This window comes from Halichoerus grypus, chromosome 7 (genome assembly GCF_964656455.1).
Source record: "Halichoerus grypus chromosome 7, mHalGry1.hap1.1, whole genome shotgun sequence".
Taxonomy (NCBI): Eukaryota; Metazoa; Chordata; class Mammalia; order Carnivora; family Phocidae; genus Halichoerus; species Halichoerus grypus.
The window spans coordinates 28150974-28176943 of NC_135718.1; the positions used below are offsets into that span (position 1 = coordinate 28150974).

At 39.5% G+C, this 25970-nt stretch overlaps 1 protein-coding gene across 3 annotated transcripts in view; it reads left to right on the forward strand.

Moving 5' to 3' along the window:
* Window positions 1–1084: 1084 nt before the first annotated feature.
* CHUK (component of inhibitor of nuclear factor kappa B kinase complex) overlaps window positions 1085–25970 on the forward strand; it is a 46754-nt gene continuing 21868 nt past the window's right edge. For all 3 annotated transcript variants that reach the window (XR_013449649.1, XM_036065093.2, XM_036065095.2), the window contains exons 1-9: window positions 1085–1239; window positions 7219–7313; window positions 10039–10153; window positions 10856–10925; window positions 11804–11892; window positions 13035–13124; window positions 13269–13393; window positions 13581–13688; window positions 14273–14408. Coding sequence is in view for 2 of the 3 variants with exons in the window: in XM_036065093.2 (XP_035920986.1) it covers window positions 1135–1239; window positions 7219–7313; window positions 10039–10153; window positions 10856–10925; window positions 11804–11892; window positions 13035–13124; window positions 13269–13393; window positions 13581–13688; window positions 14273–14408 (933 nt within the window). In the remaining variant the exon portion in view is untranslated. The remainder of the gene's footprint in view (window positions 1240–7218; window positions 7314–10038; window positions 10154–10855; window positions 10926–11803; window positions 11893–13034; window positions 13125–13268; window positions 13394–13580; window positions 13689–14272; window positions 14409–25970) is intronic.

The following is a 25970-nucleotide window of genomic DNA, read 5'->3' on the forward strand; positions in this document are numbered from 1 at the left end:
CACTGCTGTGGTGCACATGCTGGATCCACCTTTAGGCATCTCAGCATGTTACATCTGTTTGTGGGTCACAAAGTGTTAGTTGGAATTTAAGTACTGAGATCACCACAGGTGGGGCTGTGCAAACGATGGTCCAAGCGCACATGATCTCAAAGGGGTTTCAAATGACCACTAATGCAACTGATATGTTTCTTCAGAGAATTGGACGCCACAGTGATTTTTACACCCAGAGTGACTGACTACATCCCCAAGTTCTGTGAGGCTGAGGCATATGACCAACTCAAAGTGAAAATGGAAAGCTGGTTCTTCCATGCTAAGGCTATCCGCCACTGGGAAGCACTTCTTGTTGCACCAACAGCATTCCTGAAGCTTGCATCTGCAGCCCTGCATCACGCATCAGAAACAATTCCCGCAATGAGGAACTACTGCACTGGCAAACCCATAAATGGAAGACCACTGGACTGCAAGCTCCGTGAGGCATTTAGGGGAAAGCTCCCGAAATCAGGAGGAATATTCTTTACTTCGCAACAGCGTCACATCCTTGAGTCGTTTGTGATTACAGGGGAGATCCTGGAACAGGTGTACGAGAAGTCAAGCAAAAGAAGAGCTGAGCCTGACTTTATGGAAGATGATTAACCATTAAAAAAAAAGACTGTAAAATTTAATGCATCAGTAGACCTGTTAGCGCAGGAGTCTTTCTAGTTTTTCGATTCCGCAATATTTGAATCATTGGTGGCTTTTGCCAGTGCCAGTTCAGCGGGTGGTGGGGTTGGAGGATAGATGGCAGAGGTCGGAAGAAAGGTGAAATGGAGACGGGGTGGAGACGATGTGAAGTTTAGAAAATGACTTGAATGGAGAGGTTATAGTTTTGGAAGCCTGGGAAAACATATGTGGGTTCTCTCAGCCAGGAAAATGCCCAGGGGACTTAGCGAACTGAAGGCGAGCTCCACTCTTCCCGATCCTTTCGCTGGCTGGACTCCTGTATGCCCCGGGGCAGAAGCTGGGGCAGGGCTTTCCGTGTGGCGGTTACCGGAAGTGACGCATACATCTCGCGAGAAGAAAGACGCGCGAGCCTCGGCGGCCCGGAACCGGCCTGGGAACAGTGGCGGAACCTGAGGCCGCTTGCCCTCCCGCCCCATGGAGCGGCCCCCGGGGCTGCGGCCGGGCGCGGGCGGGCCCTGGGAGATGCGGGAGCGGCTGGGCACCGGCGGCTTTGGGAACGTCTGCCTGTATCAGCATCGGGTGAGGTGGGGCGCGAGAGGGAGCGGCGGTGGGTGTTTGTCAGAGCGTCTGTGGAACACAGCGACTGTCAGTACGTGAGGGACTGTCGGTGAGACTTTGGGCAGTAGTGTGGGCCAGTAAGCCTGTGTAAATGAGTGAATGTGTAATACTGTGCCTGAGAGTCTGGTGACTGAGTCCGAGGCTGTATCCGAGGTCCTGGGTCAGTGTGTGTGAGATAGAGCTCTTAGGGGGAACTTCTGGTATGAATGCCAAGATATGACAAACTGTTTAGAGTGTGACACTGCGTCTGTGTCTCCGAATGTAGAGTGTGTCGGGGAGTGCGAGGCAGATGCACATTAAAGTGTGTATTGCGAGCATGAATGGGTGAGAAAATGGGACTGAAGAAGGGGGTTGACTGTTGGAATGTGTGTGTTCACGTGTGTGCTTGGAGGCTGTGTGATACCTGTAGGGGCTGGAATAGACACGGAAGGTTTCATGGGTCCACAGTTGAGCTTTTGGAGGCATCGGGTAGGCTTCAGATTTGGGGATGCGTTCTGGGTAGGGAACGGTGTAAGGATCAGCTGGTGAAATGATCATGGCTTCCTAAGGGAAGGAAGTAGATTGGGTGTGAGGTGTTCTAGTCGGTGAAGACAGCTAACTTCAGACTCAGGAATTTTGCTTTAATTTAATTGAAAATGTTTAACCATTTACCAGCAGTTAATAATCATGTTTGAGATATGCATCTTTCAATATACCAATAAAAGCTATGAACCCTTTTCCCAGCAAAATGCACAGTTGCACATCCCCACCACCTTATGCATTGCCATTTGAAGGGGGGTCATGCTCTCCTGAAGGACATTCACAAACCTTTTAGAGGTATACATCCTTGACTAATAATCCTTGCAGATTTTGTTTTGTCATCTGTAAAATAGTTAAAGTAATTATATACATCATGGGTCTGTTTGAGAGTTAAATAAGATAATATGTGTAAAGCTAAGTACAGTACCTGTCCTAAGTTAAACCCTCAAATGTTAACTCCTGCTGCTCCTGTATTGTTGCTGTTGTCATCATCTTTACCATTATTAATTGGCCTTAAAAAAGGAAATGTCAAGATAAAAGTGGTGTCTTTGGAAGATTGTTTTGTAAAAGATAAAACTGAGTGAAAAACATGGGGAAGATGAGCAGTTAAAATATTATTAAAATGCTTGCAATTGACCTGTGAATGGAAAAATGAATTCAAGATTTGCTGTCTTAAGGAATAGGGGTATGGATAGAGAGCCGATAATATAGGGTGGGAGGTAGGGGACATGGGAGTATACCTGGGAGGAATAGGCATGTTTCTGTGGCAGTCACAATGACAAATGTCACTGATGGAACTGAGGAAATTTTGCGAAGCAGCTTTCTAGATAGAGCATAGGAGGACATCTTGGAGAGAGGGAGAATGGGAGGTGAAGGACTAAGGCATTGAGTGCTTTGACAGCTAGACAAGTAGTAAATTTAATAATTCTGATCATCAGAGAGGACATAAGGCACTCAAAGAGAAAAGAGGGAGCCAAGTACTTCCAGTGGAATGTTGCCTATGGCCTTGTTTTCTAAGCCTGCCCATCAGCCTGGTCGTAAGAAAAAATACGCTTGTTAGCCTGCTTTTGTGACTGCTTTTCTTGGTCCCTGACTGGAGATAGATCAACACATCACTTAAAAAAAAAAATTGTAGTAAGATATATATAATGTAAAGTTTACCATTTTAACCATTTTTAAGTGTACAGTACATGGCATTAAGTACATTCACATTGGTGTGCAACCATTACCACCATCTATTTCTAGAACTTTTTCATCTTACCAAACTGAAACTCTGTAATCATTAAATGATAACTCCTGATAAATTCCCATTCCCCCCCCCCCCCCCCCGCAACCACCCTTCTACTTTCAGTCTCTACTCTGGAATTCATTATCTTTTAAATGGAAGAGATTTGGGTTCTTCTAGAATCCTAGAAATCTCTCGAAAACTTTCCAGGTGTCTAGACTGGCTCTTCCCCCAAATTGGGACATTTGATAACTGGGCCTGTAGTGAAAAGAAAAGAAATACTCTGTCCTAAGACTTGGAAACAGCATCATTACTTTTCTAAGTCTGACTTCGTATTTGCCTTTAACAGCTTTCAAGATCTTTGTGTTTTGGTGGAAACCATGTCCCAGTATTTTATCCACGTCTCTTAAATCACAGTGAGGAAGAGAAAAGGATGTGAGATAGTTTATTTATCTGATTATTATGCTGGGTGCTGGTGGTACCCAAGTCAATAAAAATAGTATTTTCTGCCCTCAAGGAGATTTCAAGTCTAGTGGGAGAGGCAGACACAGAAACACTTTAAGTACAATGTGGTAACCTATATAACAAAGGTATTTATAAAGTAATATGGAAGCTTGGCAAAAATAACCAAAGAATTCTTCCTAGGGAATAGGGTAGCACTTCTCAAAGTGTGTTTGGGAAAATTAATCGTGTGAAATGCTTTGAAAAAAGAATACTGTGGTCAAATACATTGGGTTAATGCTGTATAAAATATTGTTTCACTTGGAGAGTCATAATCCACATTAGCATATTAAAAGCTCTGAGAAGTACTTTAGTAAAGAAACTAACTTTGTATTTTCCAATTTTTTTATTGTGGTAAAATAGATAACATTTACCATTTTTAAGTTTACAGTTCTGTGGCGTTAAGTACATTCACATTGTTGTGCAACAATCGCCACTATCTGTCTCTGAAATATTCCCAGGTTTTAGGGCTTAATGTTGTTCGTGGTTATACTTAATTGTCTCCATGGTGGTAAAAGTTTACGTGGGACCTAGCTACAGCCAGGTACCTGCTCAAAACAAAAGAAAGGTTGAAGGGAATGAGGACTGTATTTAAGCTAGATTGTAGTGTATCCTACTTCCTTTCTTCTTTCTCTGTACATAGCCTGTCTTATCTCTAGCTTCTTCCCTTCACCATCCCTCTGCCCCCATTTAGAATATCCCATACAAGTTAATGTCTTGCTTCCTCATCTATATACTGTATTTTTTTTTTCTTCCTGTTGGTCCTGACTGCTGTTCCTGGGCTGCATTATTACTGTTGCCAGAATGTGATGAGGTCTATTTCCTGTAATGTGCATCAGGTGGGGTTTAATTTCAGTCAGAATTGGCTAAATTACTAGTCATAGGCAAGAGCTATTAAGTTCATTTTATAGATATAGAAATAGAAATATAGCCATTGTTAGGATTTTTTAAATGTCATTTGAAATGTAAAGATTAGGAACAAATTTTGGAGGTTTTTTTGTTAAGCTTGGTTATATTGAAACTATTTCTTGCTCCTGAGGCCAGGTAACCCTAAATTATCACCTTCATTCTAGTTATGCTGATGGCTGGGGCCCTTGTTAGCTGTCTTGACTAAGCTCAAAAAGGGGTTTGTTGGGGAGACAGGAAATCTCAGCTCTAAGTATGTTAGTACAAGAGGTCTTTTATTTTTTTTCCTCTGAGAGAAAAAAATTGTCTGATCTTCTTGGGCATTTGACCTGTCAAGATTTTTTCCCCCTCTCTTTGTTTTTTCTTTTTTTTATTGCTTTTTATTTTAATTCCAGTAAACATACAGTGTTATATAAGTTTCAGATGTGCAATATAGCAATTCAACAATTTTGTTCATTACTCAGTACTTATTATTATAAGTGTACTCTTTAATCCCCATCACTTATTTCACCCATCCCCCAACCTACCCCCCTTCTGGTAACTATCAGTTTGTTCACTGTAATTAAGAGTCTGTTTCTTGGTTGTCTGTCTGTCTCTCTTTCTTTGCTTGTTTTGTTTCTTAAATTCTACATATGAGTGAAATCATGTGGTATTTGTCTTTCTCTGATTTATTTCATTTAGATTATGTTCTCTAGCTCCATCCATGTTGTTACAAATGGCAAGATTTCATTCCTTTTTATGGCTGAATAATATTCCATTTTATACTATATCTTTTTTTTTTTAAAGATTTTATTTATTTATATGACAGAGAGAGACACAGCAAGAGAGGGAACACAAGCAGGGGGAGTGGGAGAGGAAGAAGCAGGCTTCCCGCTGAGCAGGGAGCCTGACGTGGGGCTCGATCCCAGGACCCTGGGATCATGACCTGAGCCGAAGGCAGACGCTTAACAACTGAGCCACCCAGGCGCCCCTATGCTACATCTTCTTTATCCATTCATCTATTGATAAGACACTTGGGCTGCTTCCATAATTTGGCTATTGTAAATAAAGCTGCAGTAAACATAGGGGTGCCTGTATCCCTTTGAATTATTGTTCTTGTAGTTTTTGGGTAAATACACAGTAGTGCAATTATTTCATCATAGGGTAGTTCTATTTTTAACTTTTCAAGGTACCTCTATACTGTTTTCCACAGTGGCTGCACCAGTTTGTATTCCCACCAGTGCATGAGGTTTTTCTCCACATCCTCACCAACACTTGCTGTTTCTTGTGTTTTTTTATTTTAGCCATTCTGACAGGTGTGAGATGATATCTCATTGTAGTTTTGATTTGCATTTCCCTGATGATGAGTGATGATGAGCATCTTTTCATGTATCTGTTGCCCATCTGTTTATCTTCTTTGGGGAACTGTCTATTCCTTTCTTCTGCCCATTTAGTTGGATTATTTGTTTTTTGGGTGTTGAATTATATCAGTTTTTACATATTTTGGATACTAACCCTTTACCAGGTATGTCATTTGCAAATATCTTCTCCCATTCAGTGGTTGCCTTTTAGTTTTGTTGATTGTTTCCTTTGCTGTGCAGAAACTTTTTATTTTGATGTAGTCTCAATAGTGTATTTTTGCATTTATTTCCCTTTCCTCAGAAGACCTATCTAGAAAAATGTTGCTATGGCTGATGTCAGAGAAATTACTGCCTGTGTTCTCTTCTAGGATTTTTATGGTTTCAGGTCTCATATTTATGTCTTGAATCCTATTTTTATTTGTTTGTTTGTTTGTTTGTTTATTTATTTATTTATTTATAGCGTGTACATGCGCCAGCAGGGAGGGTGGTGGGAGGAGGAAAGAGGGAGAAGGAGAGAGAATCTTAAACAGGTTTCATGCCCAGCCTGGAGCCCAACACAGGGCTCCATCTTACAACTCTGAGATCATGACCTGAGGTGAAATCAAGAGCCGGATGCTTAACTGACTGAGGCACTCTGGCTCCCGTCTTTAATCCATTTTGAGTTTATTTTTGTGTATGGTGTAAGAAGGTGGTCCAGTTTTATTCTTTTGCATGTAACTGTCCAGTTTTCCCAACACCATTTGTTGAAAAGACTTTTTCCCATTGCATATTCTTGCCTCCTTTGTCATAGATAAATTGAGCATATAATTGTGGGTTTATTTCTGGGCTCTCTATTCTATTCTATTGATCTATTTGTCTAGTTTTGTACCACTATACTGTTTTGATTACCACAGCTTTGAATATAACTTGAAGTCTGGAATTGTGATATCTCCAGTTTTATTTTTCTTTTTTCAAGATTGCTTTAGCTATTCAAGGTCCTTTTTTGTGGAATCTTTAGGGTTTTCTGTGTATAGTATCATGTCATCTGCAAATAGTGTAAATGTTACTTCTTCCTTACTAATTTGGATGCTTTTTATTTCTTTTTGTGGTCTGATTGCTGTGGCTAGGACTTCCAGTACTATGTTGAATAAAAGTGGTGAGAGTGAACATCTTTATCTTGTTCCTGACCTTGGGGAAAAGCTCTCAGTTTTTCTCCATTGGGTGTGATGTTCACTGTGGGTTTTTCATATTATGGAGGCTGGGGTGAAGGTCAGTTTTGAAGCATTCCTTTAATAGTGTCTCATGGTTTGCCTAGCAAAAGCATTGGCTCAAGAGAGCTGTGGATAAATCTGTTTAATTAGTAAAGCTAAAGTATTTTGTTTCCCCAGGTTGGCATTTCTTTGATAGCAAGTAAATCTACACAAGAACCTAATTAATATATTTTTCTCTGTTGATTTTCTATTTTGACAGGAACTTGATGTCAAAATAGCAATTAAGTCATGTCGCCTAGAACTAAGTACCAAAAACAGAGAACGGTGGTGCCATGAAATCCAGATCATGAAGAAGTAAGTGTATTTGATGGCTTGTATTTCTCCAGCTCTGCAGCCCAGGCAGATGTCCTCATAGGGAAGGAGGGTAGGAATCTGTTCTTTTCAGGATCTTTTGGGGAATGTGTTTTTTTCTTTCTCATCAAATGTATATGTTCTATCTCAAATAATAACATCACATTATGATTAAGTAAGTTTAGTTTTAAAAATCAGCTAAAGGGGTGCTTGGGTGGCTCAGTCAGTTAAGCAGGTGCCTTGGGCTCAGGTCATGATCTCAGGGTCCTGGGATCGAGCCCTGAGTTGGGCTCCCTGCTCCGTGGGAGTCTGCTTCTTCCTCTGCCCCTCTCCCCCAACTCATGCTCACTCTTTCTCTCAAATAAATAAATAAAATCTTAAAAAAAAAAAAGTCAGTAGGTATTATCAGACTCAATTCTTCTGTGGGCAGAATCTTTCTTCTGGATATTGGGCAATGTTCATCCATTATACTTTCTCGTTAAATATAATCACTACTCTCATTTCTTTATTCTTACCTACTTTTGTTGAATAGTATATCTATTGCTTCGTACAAAGTTACCCCAAAACTTAGTGGCTTAAAACAACAACCATTTGGGGGCCCCTGGCTGGCTCAGTCAGAAGAGCCTGTGACTCTTTTTTTTTTTTTTTTTTTTTTTAAAGATTTTATTTATTTATTTGACAGAGAGAGACAGAGTGAGAGAGGGAACACAAGCAGGGGGAGGGGAGAGGGAGAAGCAGGCTTCCCGCAGCGCAGGGAGCCCGATGCGGGGCTCGATCCCAGGACCCTGGGATCATGACCTGAGCTGAAGGCAGACGCTTAACGACTGAGCCACCCAGGCGCCCCAGAGCCTGTGACTCTTGATCTCAGGGTCATGAGTTCAAGTCCCACATTGGGTGTAGAGATTACTTAAATAAATTAAAAAAAAAAAAAACCTGACAAACATTTAGTATCTCATAGTTTCTGTGGTTTAGGAATTTGGGGAGTGACTTAGTTTAGTGATTCTGACTCAGGAGATCCCTCCTGAGACACCCCAAAATGTTGAGTGGAGCTACAGTCATCCAAAGGCTTGAATGGGGTTGGAGTATCCACTTCCAAGCTCATTTATATAGCTGTTGGCTAGAGGTATCAGTTGCTCATCATATGGGCCTCTGCATAGGGAAGCTTGGATATTTTCATGACATGGTAGCTAGCTTTCCCCAAAGTGAGTGATCTGAGGAGAGAGAACAAAGTGAAGGCTGACTATCTTTTATGATCTTTCCTCGGAAGTAATATCTTTTCTACCACATTCTATTTATTAGAAATGAGTCACTAAGTACAGCCTACGCTCAAGGGTGGGAGAAGAATTAAGCTCTTAAAGGGAGAAGTGGGCATATTTTAAAACCTGCACAAGTAGTGTACTGAGTGCTTTACAAATAATTCTACTTGTCACAGCAACCCTTTTTTAGGTATTATCCCTATTTTAAGATGAGGAAGTTGAAGCTCATAGAGTCATAGAACTGGTAGCTAATAGAGTCTGGATTTGAAATAAGTACTTTCTGACTCCAGTGTCTTTGCTCAGTTCACTATTAAAGTACTCAAACTTGGCTATGTGGCAGAATCACCAGGAAACCTTGTTAACAGTATAAATTCTCAGGCCCTACACATGGAGATTCTGTTTCCTTAGGTCTCTAGGACCTGGTAATCTATTCCAATTTTTTTTTTTTTAAAGATTTTTTTTTAAATTTTTTTATTTGTCAGAGAGAGAGAGAGAGAGAGCGAGCACAAGCAGGGGGAGCAGCAGAGGGAGAGGGAGTAGCAAACTTCCCGCTGAGCAGGGAGCCCGATGTGGGACTCGATCCCAGGACCCTGGGATCATGACCTGAGCCGAAGGCAGACGCTTAACGACTGAGCCACCCAGGCGTCCCTAATCTATTCCAATTTTGAGATCCGTTGCATTGATGATGATGATGATGATGATGGCTGGGATGATATATTGTTAAGTTAAAAAAAAAGATGTTAGAAAACAATATATAGTGAGATTTAACATTTATTTACAAATATATTTATGTACAGATTGAAGCTAGAAGGAAATATGCCAACATTTTAATATATTACCTATGGGTGGCATTGTAAGTGATTGTGGGAGAACCAGTATGATAAAGGCTTTGGAGCCAGACTGCCAGATTTGAATCCTTACTTGACCACCTCCTTGCTGTGTGATCCTATATTATTTAACCAATTTGTGCTTCAGTTTTCTCCTGTGTGATGAGACTGTTAATAAATCTACCTATAGTAGGATTATTGTGACAAGTAAATGAGTTAAAGTATGTGGGTACTGTTTGGCACGTAGAAATGTAATAGTAGTGATTGTGATAGTATTTTTTTCTATATTTTATTTATCTTTAAAGATTTATTTATTTATTTTAGAGGGGGTTGGCAGAGGGAGAGGGAAAGAGAGAATCCCAAGGAGACTCTTTGCTGAGCCTGACACAGGGCTTGATCCTACAATCCCGAGATCATGACCTGAGCCAAAATCAAGAGTTGGATGCTTAACTGACCAAACCACCCAGGTGCCCCATCTATATTTTATTTTTGAAAATTATTAATTCTTCATTATACAAAGGAGAAATTAGATTATAAATAATGCCAGCCTTTCTTCCACTGCCCCCCAATTAACTACCATTTCAAACCCAATCTCTTTTCATTGGAAAAAAAAATTTTATTATAATGTTTTCCCCTTCTTGTTAGGTTGAACCACAACAATGTTGTGAAGGCCTGTGATGTACCTGAGGAATTGAATTTTTTAATTAATGATGTGCCTCTTCTAGCAATGGAATACTGTTCTGGAGGAGATCTCCGAAAGGTAGTGTGGATGTTTTGAGATGATGAGATAGTAAATCATGAACCTTAGCAATGCTTGAATCATTTAATATGATAATCTAGAATAAAAGTCAGTACACTATGGCCTGTTATCTATTTTTGTGGCTGCTTTTTAACTACAACATCAGAATTAAGTAATTGTGACAGAGATCTGTGGCCTGCAAAGCCTAAAGTATTTACTGTATGGCCCTTTACCGGGAACATTTGCTAACCCCTGATTGAGAACATGCATTTTTTTGTAGGTGGTAGTGTTTGCAGGATGGGAGTGAATTGATTGTGTTAGACCAAAATATCAATGTCTAAGGTGTTTATAAAGAAGTTGTGTTAAAAAAAAAAAAAAAGAGGGTTTGTGTGTGTGTGTGTATGTGTGTGTGTGTGGTTTTTTTTTTTTCTGTTGCAGGTCTTTCTCATCTCATTTTATATCTGTCGTATGGCTATTTTTAAATATGTGAGGTTTTTTTCAATCTTTTTCAATTTCACATACTTTCCCTCTTTATCTTTACTTGCATAAGTCTTGTCATGAAATTAATTTGTCTTCAGTATGGTTTTGTAATTTTTCCCTTCTTACATTTTCTTAATTGTGACTTATTTTCTGATAGTATATAGTGATTGATGTGTTGCTACTACTGCCCAGCAGTATTGGCAGTATACATTCTTAAGACTTCTTTTTTTTTTTTTCCTTTAGTTACTCAACAAACCAGAAAATTGCTGTGGACTTAAAGAAAGCCAGATACTTTCTTTACTGAGTGATATAGGTATGTAATCAATTTGAAAATACCATCATAATTTAATGCCCCTTTGGTTTATAAAAGGATCTATATACTACTTGGGAATTGAGAATTTTTGATGTACTATACAAAGCATACACTTTTACCATCTGTAAGAAATTATCAGAAAAATTTAACTGTTGTTGTTGATGCTAAAACTAGGATATTTTATTGTTTTTTTGCTAGGAGTCCATTTTTTACTAATAGATGTTCCAATTGCTGACAAAAAATGGTGTAAAATGACCTTATTCAATTTTACTCTCCATCCCTCTCTGCCTAACATAGTAATTTTATTTACCAGTGGCATTGCATCTCATGGTTATCGGTCCTCAAGTCAACTCTTAGGATGAAATCTCTTTTTAATAAGAATTACTCCTGAAAAATCCCTAAAATTACCTGCACTTGGGTCCTTGGAAGAAGGTCAGAAGCCAAGAATATGTTTCCCTATATATTTTGATTTTGCTGCTTTTCCTAGGTCATGGAGGTCAAGTCTAGTTGAAAAAGATGATTTAGGTGGAAGGGAAAACTAGAGGGATATATGTAATTCTGGAGTATTTTTTTAATGTTAACTGGATATTCTGTGGAGAGAATCTTAACTGGTATAATATCATTAATCATATAGTTATGATGGTCCATATAAATATGAGCATTGGAGGGGTGGCTAGCTGGCTTAGTCAGAGGGGCATGTGATGCTTGATTTTGGGGTTGTGAGTTCAAACCTCACATTGGGTGTAGAGATTACTTAAATAAACAAAACTTAGAAAAAAAAGTTTGAATGTCAGAGTAGATCTGTACAAAATGTAAGATGAATTTATTTTTAATTCAGTATTTCTGTTACCTCAAAATACATTTTAAACTTTATTTAGGGTCTGGGATCCGATATTTGCATGAAAACAAAATTATACATCGTGATCTAAAACCTGAAAACATAGTTCTTCAGGATGTTGGTGGAAAGGTAGGTGAAACCTGAAGAAGTGTTACATGCCAATTGAATACAGTCTCCCTGGTGTAGTCTTTGAAGTCTGTTGTCTTTCCATAGCGTTTTGTACTTTTTCTATCCCTGCCCTCATTACACTGAACTGTGGTTTTGTGTTTAGTTGTCTCCTCTGCTAACACAGTGGCTCCATTAGAGAAGGAACTGTGCCTATCTTGCTCACTTCTGTTTTCTAATAAAATATCTAGTAGAGATAATAGGCAGTGAGTAAAAATAATTTGTTAATCCCTTACAAAGCACATCCAACACATGCACACATCCTGGATTTAGTTAAGTATGTTTACTTAACTATGTTTCTTATTTAAGAAAGAACAAACTCATTCTCCTCCCCCCAAAGTCCTAAGTTCTATATTTAAGTAAAATTTAAAACCTTGATTTCTCAGATTCTTAAATGAATCATCTTGAGGAGAATGAGAAATTATGCACTGACTCCTGGAATACTTGTATTTATCAGAATAATTTGAACAGTTTTCTTGTGACTAGCACTCAGGTTCCAGTCCAATAAAGATGTAAAGCCAAGAGTCTGAACCTTGAATTAGATTGTGTGGTCTTTAGTTAGCAATGATGGTGGTCAGTTGGAGGTGATGAAACCTTGATGGTGCCTCTTTTCTTAGGAGCCTTTCATATATGCTTGGCACCAACTGTTGCTGCTTTTTTTGTATCCAAAGACTTCAGGATATTCTTGAAGTTAGACTCACTCAGTGGTATGATGCTTTTTCAAGTTTGGAATCATCCTTACCTTTCCCTTCTGGTTTAATGGATCAAGCTTATTCTGAATATACCAAAATAAAAATTAATCTATACTTAATTTTTAAACATTTTTTTACCATGTATCAGGTACTTTGTTGGATTCTTTTCTTTCATTATTTCATTGATCCTAATAATAATTCTGTGAAGTAAGGATTGTTAGTAATACCATTATTTAGGAAACTGAGAGAAGTTAAGTAACTTGATCAGGGTCACATAAGCGGTGCAGCTCAGGCTTGAAATACATTTGTGATAGTCCAGAGCCCAAGCTTTTCCCCACCACGCTATCCAGAGCCTTATAAGGACATTGTTGCCTTTTCAAATTTCTCAGTCATTTAATACTTATTGTATTGCAGATTATGCATAAAATAATTGATCTGGGATATGCCAAAGATGTTGATCAAGGAAGTCTTTGTACATCTTTTGTGGGAACACTGCAGTATCTGGTGAGACATGGATTGTTTCTTTGAATTTAAGTGTACAGGGTTCATGTTCTTTTTTCTGAAGGTCATGAATATAGTAGTTCAAAAATAAAGTAGCTTTTCTCTTGTAGTGTTGATGTTTAAAGCATTTTGTTTTTTCTTTTTAAGGCCCCAGAACTCTTTGAGAATAAACCTTACACAGCCACTGTTGATTATTGGAGCTTTGGGACCATGGTATTTGAATGTATTGCTGGATATAGGCCTTTTTTGCATCATCTGCAGCCATTTACCTGGTAAGAAAAGGAAGAGAACTTTGGTGTGCTTGATGGGAATGGAAATATTCAGTTACCTGCTTTTTTTCCTTCCATACCCCTTCATATGGTATAATTGCCTTTTAAGCACATAATTGAATAAAGTTAAATGACAAAAAATCTTAGTGTTTGTGGGAATCAGTTGTCAACAAGGTAACTTGTTTTATAGGCATGAGAAGATTAAGAAGAAGGATCCAAAGTGTATATTTGCATGTGAAGAGATGACAGGAGAAGTTCGGTTTAGTAGCCATTTACCTCAACCAAATAGCCTTTGTAGGTAAGTATATTTTAGTTGAGGAAGTTCACCTCAGTTTCTTTAGGGTTATAAAAGAACCGTAGAGTTGTTGTCTGTTTCAAGTAGGATTGTGCAGTGAAACCTTCTGTGATGATGAAAAAGTTTTATATCTGTGATGGCCCCATGAGACTATTGAGCACCTGAAAGGTTGTAATGTGACAGAAGAACTCAATTTTAAATTTTATTTAATTTTCATTAATGTAAGTGTAAATGCAAATAGCCACTTGTGACTAGAGGCTACCATATTGGACAGCACAGGTCTAGTAGAAATAAGAACTCCTGCTATAAGAAGATTCTTGGGATACTGAAATAAATGGGTTCCTTGGAAAATGGAACCGGACTCATCTGTTGAAGTTGCCAGTACTTACATATGTAGGTTTTGGGTTGCTTTTTATGGAAAAAAGTTTGTCCCCTGTCATTTTATGAATTACTTGAAAGTAAGATACAAAAGGATACAGCTGAGTAATGAGAAAGGACATGGACAACTTACAAAATTACCTTTTTTCACAATACTAAAGGAAAACTGGAACATAATGATTTTCACCCTATTTTTGTATGCTTTCTAGTTTAATAGTAGAACCCATGGAAAACTGGCTTCAGTTGATGCTGAATTGGGATCCTCAGCAAAGAGGAGGACCTGTTGATCTTACTTTGAAGCAGCCAAGATGTTTTGTATTAATGGATCACATTCTGAATTTGAAGGTTAGTTTGAATGTAGTCTACCTCATAAGACTTGCATTGAAGTTAACAAATTTATTTGGAAAATAAGCATAAACATTTTAATAATCTTTTCTGATGCTTATTTGAAAAGAAAATTATATTCTTGGAGCTGATGTGTTTTTACGTCCTTAGTAAGCCTTCTCAGTTTTACTTCTAAGTGGTCTTTGTTGATTGCTTTTATGAAACATCTTTTGGATTTTCCTCTTCCTTGGATTGGTGCCATTAGACCTCATTCATTTGGGTGTAATCATACTGGATTTGGTTTGGTGAGGAAATTTCTTGCCTGACTTTCATGACTCTATACTTCCTCCCCATCCTGTGGTCCATGCAGCATGAACTACCCATCTCATCTTCTAAAAATGCTTTTTATTCTCCTGTCCAAGAAACCAACATAGCTCTTCTTGCCTACCAGTCAAGTCTAAACTGATCTGCCTGCCTTTTGGAGCTTTCCCCATGCAGGTCCACCCCAACCAAGTGCTTGCCCCGGACCTGCTTCTCTTACCTTTTACTTTGCTAGGTCCAGCTTGTCACTGCTCCTTATGCCATCGAGCACATTATCCATTTTTGTGCTTTGACAGATGCTGTCCTTCTGCCCAGAATGATCTTGGTCTCTGTGTATCTCCTCAGCTACACTGGCATATATTCAACTCTCCTTTTCTCTCAATGGTCTCTGTCACATAATTTGTCATTTAAATCATATTTATTATATTTTCTAATTGTTTCTCATCTTCCACTCATGCCTTTCCATATAGGTTATCTTCTTCTTTAATGCTGGGTTTGTTCTAACTACCATTTTTTTTTTTTTTATGTTATGTTAATCACCATAGATTACATCATTAGTTGTTGATGTAGTGTTCCATGATTCATTATTTGTGCATAACACCCAGTGCTCCATGCAGAATGTGCCCTCTTTAATATCCATCACCAGGCTAACCCATCCTCCCAACCCCCTCCCCTCTAGAACCCTCAGTTTGTTTTTCAGAGTCCATCATCTCTCATGGTTCATCTCCCCCTCCGATTTCCCCCCTTCATTCTTCCCCTCCTGCTATCTTCTTCTTCTTTTTTTTTTTTTTTTAACATATAATGTATTATTTGTTTCAGAGGTACAGATCTGTGATTCAACAGTCTTGCACAATTCACAGCGCTCACCATAGCACATACCCTCCCCAATGTCTGTCACCCAGCTGCCCCATCCCTCCCACCCCCCACCACTCCAGCAACCCTCAGTTTGTTTCCTGAGATTAAGAATTCCTCATATCAGTGAGGTCATATGATACATGTCTTTTTCTGATTGACTTATTTCACTCAGCATAACACTCTCCAGTTCCATCCACGTTGTTGCAAATGACAAGATTTCATTCCTTTTGATGGCTGCATAATATTCCATTGTGTGTGTGTGTGTGTGTGTGTGTGTGTGTGTGTGTATATATATATACCACATCTTCTTTATTCATTCATCTGTCGATGGACATCTTGGCTCTTTCCACGGTTTGGCTATTGTGGACATTGCTGCTATAAACATCGGGGTGCACGTACCCCTTCGGATCCCTACATTTGTATCTTTGGGGTAAATATCCAGTAGTGCAATTGCTGGATTGTATGGTAGCTCTATTTTCAACTTTTTGAAGAACCTCCATACTGTTTTCCAGAGTGGCTGTACCGGCTTGCATTCCCACCAACAGTGTAGGAGGGTTCCCCTTTCTCCGCATCCCCGCCAACATCTGTCGTTTCCTGACTTGTTAATTTTAGCCATTCTGACTGGTGTGAGGTGATATCTCATTGAGGTTTTGATTTGGATTTCCCTGATGCCGAATGATGTTGAGCACTTTTTCATGTGTCTTTTGGCCATTTGGATGTCTTCTTTGGAAAAATGTCTGTTCATGTCTTCTGCCCATTTCTTGATTGGATCATTTGTTCTTTGGGTGTTGAGTTTAAGAAGTTCTTTATAGATTTTGGATACTAGCCCTTTATCTGATATGTCATTTGCAAATATCTTCTCCCATTCTGTCGGTTGTCTTTTGGTTTTGTTGACTGTTTCTTTTGCTGTGCAAAAGCTTTTTATCTTGATGAGGTCCCAATAGTTCATTTTTGCCCATGCTTCCCTTGCCTTTGGCGATGTTTCTAGGAAGAAGTTGCTGCGGCTGAGGTCGAAGAGGTTGCTCCCTGTGTTCTCCTTTAGGATTTTGATGGACTCCTGTCTCACATTTAAGTCTTTCAACCATTTTGAGTCTATTTTTCAGTGTGGTGTAAGGAAATAGTCCAGGTTCGTTCTTCTGCATGTGGCTGTCCAATTTTCCCAGCACCATTTGTTGAAGAGACTGTCTTTTTTCCACTGGACATTCTTTACTGCTTTGTCGAAGATTAGTTGACCATATAGTTGAGGGTCCATTTCTGGGCTCTCTATGCTGTTCCATTGATCAATGTGTCTGTTTTTGTGCCAGTACCATACTGTCTTGATGATGACAGCTTTGTAATAGAGCTTGAAGTCCGGAATTGTGATGCTGCCAGCTTTGCTTTTCTTTTTTAACATTCCTCTGGCTATTCGGGGTCTTTTCTGGTTCCATACAAATTTTAGGATTATTTGTTCCATTTCTTTGAAAATGGATGGTATTTTGATGGGGATTGCATTGTATAGATTGCTCTAGGTAGCATTGACATCTTCACAATATTTGTTCTTCCAGTCCATGAGCATGGAACGTTTTTCCATTTCTTTGTGTCTTCCTCAGTTTCTTTCATGAGTATTTTATAGTTTTCTGAGTACAGATTCTTTGCCTCTTTGGTTAGATTTATTCCTAGGTATCTTATGATTTTGGGTGCAATTGTAACTGGGATCAACTCCTTAATTTCTCTTTTTTCTGTCTTGTTGTTGGTGTATAGGAATGCCACTGATTTCTGTGCATTGATTTTATATCCTGCCACTTTACTGAATTCCTGTATGAGTTCTAGCAGTTTTGGGGTGGAGTCTTTTGGGTTTTCCACATAAAGTCTCATATCATCTGCAAAGAGTGAGAGTTTGACTTCTTCTTTGCTGGTTTGGATGCCTTTTATTTCTTTTTGTTGTCTGATTGCTGTGGCTAGGACTTCTAATACTATGTTGAATAGCAATGGTGATAGTGGACATCCCTGCCGTGTTCCTGACCTTGGGGGAAAGCTCTCAGTTTTTCCCCATTGAGAATGATATTCGCTGTGGGTTTTTCATAGATGGCTTTTATGATATTGAGGTATGTACTCTCTATCCCTATACTCTGAAGAGTTTTGATCAAGAAAGGATGCTGTACTTTGTCAAATGCTTTTTCTGCATCTATTGAGAGGATCATATGGTTCTTGTTCTTTCTTTTATTAATGTATTGTATCACATTGATTGATTTGCGGATGTTGAACCAACCTTGCAGCCCAGGGATAAATCCCACTTGGTCGTGGTGAATAATCCTTTTAATGTGCTGTTGGATCCTATTGGCTAGTATTTTGGTGAGAATTTTTGCATCCATGTTCATCAAGGATATTGGTCTGTAATTCTCCTTTTTGATGGGGTCTTTAGTTTGGGGATCAAGGTAACGGTGGCTTCATAAAACGAGTTTAGAAGTTTTCCTTCCATTTCTATTTTTTGGAACAGTTTCAGAAGGATAGGTATTCATTCTTCTTTAAATGTTTGGTAGAATTCCACTGGGAAGCCATCTGGCCCTGGGCTCTTGTTTATTGAGAGATTTTTGATTACTGCTTCAATTTCCTTAGTGGTTATAGGTCTGTTCAGGTTTTCTATTTCTTCCTGGTTCAGTTTAGGTAGTTGATACATCTCTAGGAATGCATCCATTTCTTCCAGATTATCACATTTGCTGGCATAGAGTTGCTCATAATATGTTCTTATAATTGTTTGTATTTCTTTGGTGTTGGTTGTGATCTCCTCTTTCATTCATGATTTTGTTGATTTGGGTCGTTTCTCTTTTCTTTTTGATAAGTCTGGCCAGGCGTTTATCAATCTTGTTAATTCTTTCAAAGAATCAGCTCCTAGTTTCATTGATCTGTTCTACTGTTCTTTTGGTTTCTATTTCATTGATTTCTGCTCTGATCTTTATGATTTCTCTTCTCCTGTTGGGTTTAGGCTTTATTTGCTGGTCTTTCTCCAGCTCCTTTAGGTGTAGGGTTAGGTTGTGTATTTGAGACCTTTCTTCTTTCTTGAGAAAGGCTTGTATTGCTATATACTTTCCTCTTAGGACTGCCTTTGCTGTATCCCAAAGATTTTGAACAGTTGTGTTTTCATTTTCATTTGTTTCCATGAATTTTTTAATTCTTTAATTTCCTGGTTGACCCATTCATTCTTTAGTAGGATGCTCTTTAGCCTCCATGTATTGGAGTTCTTTCCGACTTTCCTCTTGTGATTGAGTTCTAGTTTCAAAGCATTGTGGTCTGAAAATATGCAGGGAATGATCCCAGTCTTTTGGTACCGATTGAGACCTGATTTGTGACCTAGGATGTGATCTATTCTGGAGAATGTTCCATGGGCACTAGAGAAGAATGTGTATTCTGTTGCTTTGGGATGGAATGTTCTGAATATATCTGTGAAGTCCATTTGGTCCAGTGTGTCATTTAAAGTCTTTATTTCCTTGTTGATCTTTTGCTTAGATGATCTGTCCATTTCAGTGAGGGGGGTGTTAAAGTCCCCCACTATTAATGTATTGTTGTCGTTGTGTTTCTTTGCTTTTGTTATTAATTGGCTTATATAATTGGCTGCTCCCATGTTAGGGACATAGATATTTACAATTGTTAGATCTTCTTGTTGGATAGACCCTTTAAGTAGGATATAGTGTCCTTCCTCATCTCTTACTACAGTCTTTGGTTTAAAATCTAATTTGTCTGACATAAGGATTGCCACCCCAGCTTTCTTTTGGTGTCCATTAGCATGGTAAATGGTTTTCTACCCCTTCACTTTCAATCTGGGGGTGTCTTTGGGTCTAAAATGAGTCTCTTGCAGACAGCATATCGAGGGGTCTTGTTTTTTTATCCAATCTGATAGCCTGTGTCTTTTGATTGGGGCATTTAGCCCATTTACATTCAGGGTAACTACTGAAAGATATGAATTTAGTGCCATTGTGTTGCCTGTAAGGTGACTTTTACTGTGTATTGTCTGTGTTCCTTTCTGGTCTATGTTGCTTTTAGGCTCTCTCTTTGCTTAGAGGACCCCTTTCAATATTTCTTGTAGGCCTGGTTTTGTGTTTGCAAATTCCTTTAGTTTTTGTTTGTCCTGGAAGCTTTTTGTCTCTCCTTCTATTTTCAATGACAGCCTAGCTGGATATAGTATTCTTGGCTGCATATTTTTCCCATTTAGTGCTTTGAATATATCCTGCCAGTCCTTTCTGGCCTGCCAGGACTCTGTGGATAGGTCTGTTGCCAATCTAATGTTTCTACCATTGTAGGTTACAGATCTCTTCTCCTGAGCTGCTTTCAGGATTTTCTCTTTGTCTCTGAGACTCGTAAGTTTTACTATTAGATGTCAGGGTGTTGACCTATTTTTATTGATTTAGAGGGGGGGGTTCTCTGTGCCTCCTGGATTTTGATGCCTGTTTCCTTCCCCAAATTAGGGAAATTCTCTGCTATAATTTGCTCCAGTATACCTTCTGCCCCTCTCTCTTTCTTCTTCTTCTGGGATCCCAATTATTCTAATGTTGTTTCATCTTATGGTATCGCTTATCTCTCGAATTCTGCCCTCGTGATCCAGTAGTTGTTTATCTCTCTTTTTCTCAGCTTCTTTATTTTCCATCATTTGGTCTTCTGTATCACTAATTCTCTCTTCTGCCTCATTTATCTTAGCAGTTAGAGCCTCCATTTTTGATTGCACCTCATTAATAGCCTTTTTGATTTCAACTTTGTTAGATTTTAGTTCTTTTATTTCTCCAGAAAGGGTTTCTCTAATAACTTCCATGTTTTTTGCAAGCCCAGCTAGTATCTTTAAAATCATCATTCTGAACTCTAGTTCTGACATCGTACTAATGTCCGTATTGATTAGGTCCCTGGCAGTCGGTACTGCCTCTTGTTCTTTTTGTTGAAGTGATTTTTTCCATCTTGTCATTTTGTCCAGAGGAGAATAGATGAATGAAAGAACAAAATGCTAACAGGGTAACAACATCCCCAGAAAATATACACTAAACAAATCAGAAAAGACCTGAAACAGAGGGAAAAGAAAGGGAAAGAAAGAAAAAAGAAAAAAGGGCGCCTGGGTGGCTCAGTTGGTTAAGCGACTGCCTTCGGCTCAGGTCATGATCCTGGAGTCCCTGGATCGAGTCCCGCATCGGGCTCCCTGCTCGGCAGGGAGTCTGCTTCTCCCTCTGGCCCTCCCCCCTCTCATGTGCTTGCTCTCTCTCATTCTCTCTCTCTCAAATAAATAAATAAAAAATCTTTAAAAAAAAAAAAAGAAAAAGATAAAACAAAAACAAAACAAAACAAAAACAGGATATGATCAAATATGATCAGGCTGGTGCATAGATCAGTGTCACACACTAGATTTTGGATGTATTTTGGTCTTTTAGAAGAAAGTGCCTCCCAAAATTTTAAAGAAAGAAAAACTTATATATGTACAAAAATAAGGGTTAATATGATGAAGGGATGGAATATGACTGTAAAGATGAAAATTATAAAAGATTTTATAAAAGGAATTGATAAGAATTGGTTGAAAAAAGAAAGAAGAGGATTTAAAAAAAAAGGGAGAGAATGTGATCAGGCAGGAGACTAGAACAAAGCCATACACTAGAGATTTAGGGAATATTTTGATCTGTTAGAAGAAACTGTATCTCAAAATTTTAAAGAGAGAACAGCTTATATATATATACACCAAAAATAAGGGTAACTACTGTGAAGGGATTGAATATGACTCTAAAAGTGAAAAATAAAAAATAATTTTTGAAAAAGGGAAAAAGAAAAATTAAAAAAAAAAAGTAACTTTGAAAGACTAAAGAATCATGGGAAAAAAGCCATGGATTCTATGTGCAGTATTCCCCTAGTGCTGGAGTTCTGCCGTTCTCATTGATTGGTGAACTTGGTCTTGGCTGGCTGTTCTCGCTGATCTTCTGGGGGAGGGGCCTGTTGCTGTGGTTTCCAAATGTCTTTGCTGGAGGCGGAATTGCCCCGCCCTTGCCGGTCTGGGCTAAGTAATCTGCTCCGATTTGCTCTCAGGAGCTTTTGTTCCCTGCAAGCTTTCCGCACAGCTTTGGGGGATGAGAGTGAAAATGGCGGCCTCCCAATCTCTGCCCCAAGGAGCCGAGAACTCGGGGCCCCGCTCCTCAGTGCGCCCCCAGAGAAAAGCAGTCAGTCACTCCCGTCTCCCCAGTCTCTGGCCGCACTCCGTGCTCACCCGGCCTGTGACCGAGCGTTTCTGTCTCTGGCACATGACCCCCGTGTGGAGTCTCCAAACCCCGCAGATCTCTGTGGTGTGCTCCCACGCCGCTCCTCCTGGGGGAGGAAGGGGAGTCTCCCCGGATCTGCCGCTTGTTGGGTCCCTGCTGGAGGAGCAGTGGCCCGACTGTGCCGCGGATCAAGGTTTATGGCAACCCTGAGCTGAGAACCCACGCCTCGGCTCCGTCTCTGCAGCCGGCTTCCCCGCTCCGATACCTGGGAGCTCTGCTGCACTCAGGCACCCCCGGTCCTTCTGTGACCCTGCAGGTCCTGAGACCACACTGTCCCAGCGAGGGTTCCACCCCCCGCTTAGCCACTGGAGCGACGTCCTTAGCGGAGCAGCTTCTAAAAGTTCCGATTTTGTGCTCCGCTGCTCTATCACTTGCCGGTAGAGGCTGACGGAGGCCCCCTCCCCCGCCGTCTATCCTCCCGAATATCACCTTGGATTCACTTCTCCGCACGTCCTACCTTCCAGAAAGTGGTCGCTTTTCTGTTCAGAGAGTTGTTGCTATTCTTTTCTTCCATCTCCTGTTGAGTTCGTAGGTGTTCAGAATGGTTTGATCCCTATCCAGCTGAATTCCTGGGACCAGAGGAAATCCAGGTCTACTACACCTCCGCCATCTTGCTCCGCCCTTGTTCTTACTACTTTTTTTTTTTTTAAAGATTTTATTTATCTATGAGAGAGAGAGAGAATGAGAGAGAGAGAGCACATGAAGTGGGGAGGGTCAGAGGGAGAAGCAGACTCCCTGCCGAGCAGGGAGCCCGATGTGGGACTCGATCCGGGGACTCCAGGATCATGACCTGAGCCGAAGGCAGTCGCTTAACCAACTGAGCCACCCAGGCACCCTGTTCTTACTACTTTTATTAACAGTCACTCAACATACCACCATGCTATCCCTACCCCCATGTTCTGTACAAAGGAGGCCATGTATCAGGTTCTCAGTAAATATTCATTGGTAGGAATGAGAGGCTCTATATTAGTATACCCAGAAACAACTCTCATCTGAAGTCTTTCCATAGTTACTGATTGGGTAGTAGTAGATAGGGTTTCTAAAATTGGAACAATCTATGGTGAGGGCTCGGTGGTGAGCATCCAAGGCCGTCCTGAAGCAGGAGGAGGTTCAGGAGGAGGCTAGTTGGGGGTGGGGCTACATTTTATTTTCCGGAAAAAAAAAATTGAAATGAGAAGTTATAATCATGTAAGGTTTTACTGTAATCTTGGCATAGCTTATTAAATAGGAACTTGGGGCCACGTTGATGTCATTCTTGGCTAATGCTGAAAAGTTATCTGGCTTCTTGATTTGGTTTTCTTCTGTTGTGCCAAGGAATAAATCATTCCTTAGTGTGTTAGCCCAGCAGGACTTGGTGACACCTTTTAGTTTTTTGTTGTCCCTGAAAATTTTTGTCTTTTATCCCAGATTTTTTTCAGGCTTGTCATGGTGATCGTAGCATCATTTCTGTGGGGTCTGTGGACATGTGCTTGTTATAGAGCATAGGGAAAGAGTCCTCCTTATATGTTTTGTGGTCTGTAGACTTCAGTTTGCAGAACCACTATTTACCTGTCTGTGAATCTGGGGCAAATATCTGTCTATCGATCTATCTATCTCTTTTTAGCTCAGGTACAGTAATAATCTTCTTTAAAGGCTCAATGTTATTGGGAGGTTGTACAGGATAAGGTATGTATAGGGTACTATTCGTAGTAACTCGGGGATGCTTCTGAGACATGATAATAGGACTGAATTTTGAAAGATAAGAATTAATCAGGGGAATGGGTAGGGGGAAAGACTTACAGACGGGAATATCAATAACACAGGAACATGAACTGCAAAACAGTTTGTATTGTAGGACATTTTCTAAGGTGCTTATTGTATTGTTCCAAGAAGGAATGACATCTGTTTGATTTTCATTTAAAAAAGAAATCAACAAAACGGCTACTAGAATACTTCTTTTTAAAAAGATTAAAATCTGATTGCATGATTTTCCAACAGTGTATTATGAAAAACTTTATATAGGAAAGCTGAGAAAAGTATACTGAACTTGCCACTGAAGATGATGGTGAAACAAAGTATTTAATTATTCCTTCTTTGCCACCTTTTTCATGCTCCTAAATGTTACTATACCCTAAGTGTCTCTCCTTGGTTTTCTCTTTTTCCATATTACTTTTTCTTCCTTTATAATCTTTAGTTGTAGAACTTTACCTATAAACTGAATATGGATAACTTGCAAATTTATTTCTTCGGTTGTCACTTTTCTGCAGGGTGTTTATAACTGCTATATAACTATAGTTGATAGTCTCACTGGCACCCAAAACTTATTTTATTAAAAACTGAACACATTTGCTCCATTAAATCTCTCCTACAGCTTTTCCTATGCCTCTTGCACTGTCATCTTTCCAGCTACCTAAGTGGGATGGCTTGTCTGACTATTCCTTCTCTTCCAGTGGCATATCCAATTACTTGGATTTATCTTTTGATAAAAGATTTATCTTTTGAATGTTTTAACAATTCTGAGCTTGTCAGGTTCTCAATTTAGAAAGCCTTCTTCCATAGTTCCTCTTTGCTTATTGAATAAAGTCCAAATCTTTACATTTAGTATTCAGTATCTGTCTTGGTCTCCTTTCATCCTATACTTGCAGCCTTATCTCCTATTATACCCTAAGGGGCCATCATTTTAGGTACATTTGAACTGGATTATTTATACTTTTTTTTTTTTTAAGATTTATTTATATGAGAGGGGCGCCTGGGTGGCTCAGTCGTTAAGCATCGACCTTCAGCTCAGGTCATGATCCCAGGGTCCTGGGATCGAGCCCCGCATCGGGCTCCCTGCTCCGTGGGAAGCCTGCTTCTCCCTCTCCCACTCCTCCTGCTTGTGTTCCCTCTCTCATTGTCTCTCTCTCTGTCAAATAAATAAATAAAATCTTTAAAAAAAAAAGATTTATTTATATGAGAGAGAGAGAGAGTGAGCGAGCAGGGGGAGGGGCAGAGAGAGAATCTCCAGCAGACTCCCTGAGCTCAACACGGGGAGCATGGAGCCCAATGCAGGGCTCATCTCATGACCCTGAGATCATGACCTGAGCCAAAATCAAGAGACGGGTGCTCAACTGACTGAGACACCCAGGTGCCCCTGGATTATTTATATTCTTTGATTATGCTCATCCCTTTTTACCTTTCTGCCTCTGCCTACCTCGTTTTCTACCTAGAAGAACCTGTCTTCTTTAATCTTTCCTTGTTCTAATCTTCCTTCCTTTCCAAAGTTTAGCTCATAGTGCCTCTCTTATAAAGCGTCCCTTTCCTCCCACCAAGTAAACTCCATTGGAACCTGCACAATACTTTACATTATTATAGTACATGTGGCATTTTGCCTTGTATTTTAGTTCTCTTAATGTTTCTTAATATCTTCTATTTGGCTATTATCCCGTGGAGGGCAAGGATCATAAGTTACTCAATTTGCATACCCACTACCACCACAACACACTTAATAGTATTTACCATAGTAGTCACTCATTAAATACTTGAGGAACAAAATTATATTTCCTCTCTCTTTCTTTTGCTCTCTTATGGTTCGGCTTTGGTTGTAGGATTCCATGATTACTTACCTAGTTTGACATAAACCCTGTGTAAAAGTATATATCCACCTTAGGATATCCATCCTGAATTTCTGCTTTTGCTATTAGTGGCAGCTGTCATAAAATCTGCTTAGGATGGGAAGGAATGGGAGGTCTCAGTTGGGATACTGGTTCTGTAAATCCATGTCAACTTTGACAATTCCTTTCTCTTCCTCTCACCTTTTTCAAACATAAAGGTTATTCTAAAAGGAAAGTTAATGCTTTACCTCGGTAATAAGCATTTCTAGCAGAAATAATTTTAATCTAACAATACACTGTATGTTAATTGAATTTAAAGAAAAATATTTTAATCATTTGCATATACTAGTCAATATAATGCACTGGAGAAACATAGGTATTTGTATGGCTTATCTAAGGACAATAGAAGGAAGAGGATTTAAAATCATGTTGTTTTCAAAAGACTTCTCAGGGCTCTGGTTTCTCTCTGCCAAAATGGAGCTTAGAAGATCTAATTAACAGGATGTTATGTGAAAGCACTTAACTCTGTGGTTGGCATCTATTAGGGACTTCATAAATGTGAATATTTCCTTCCAGGT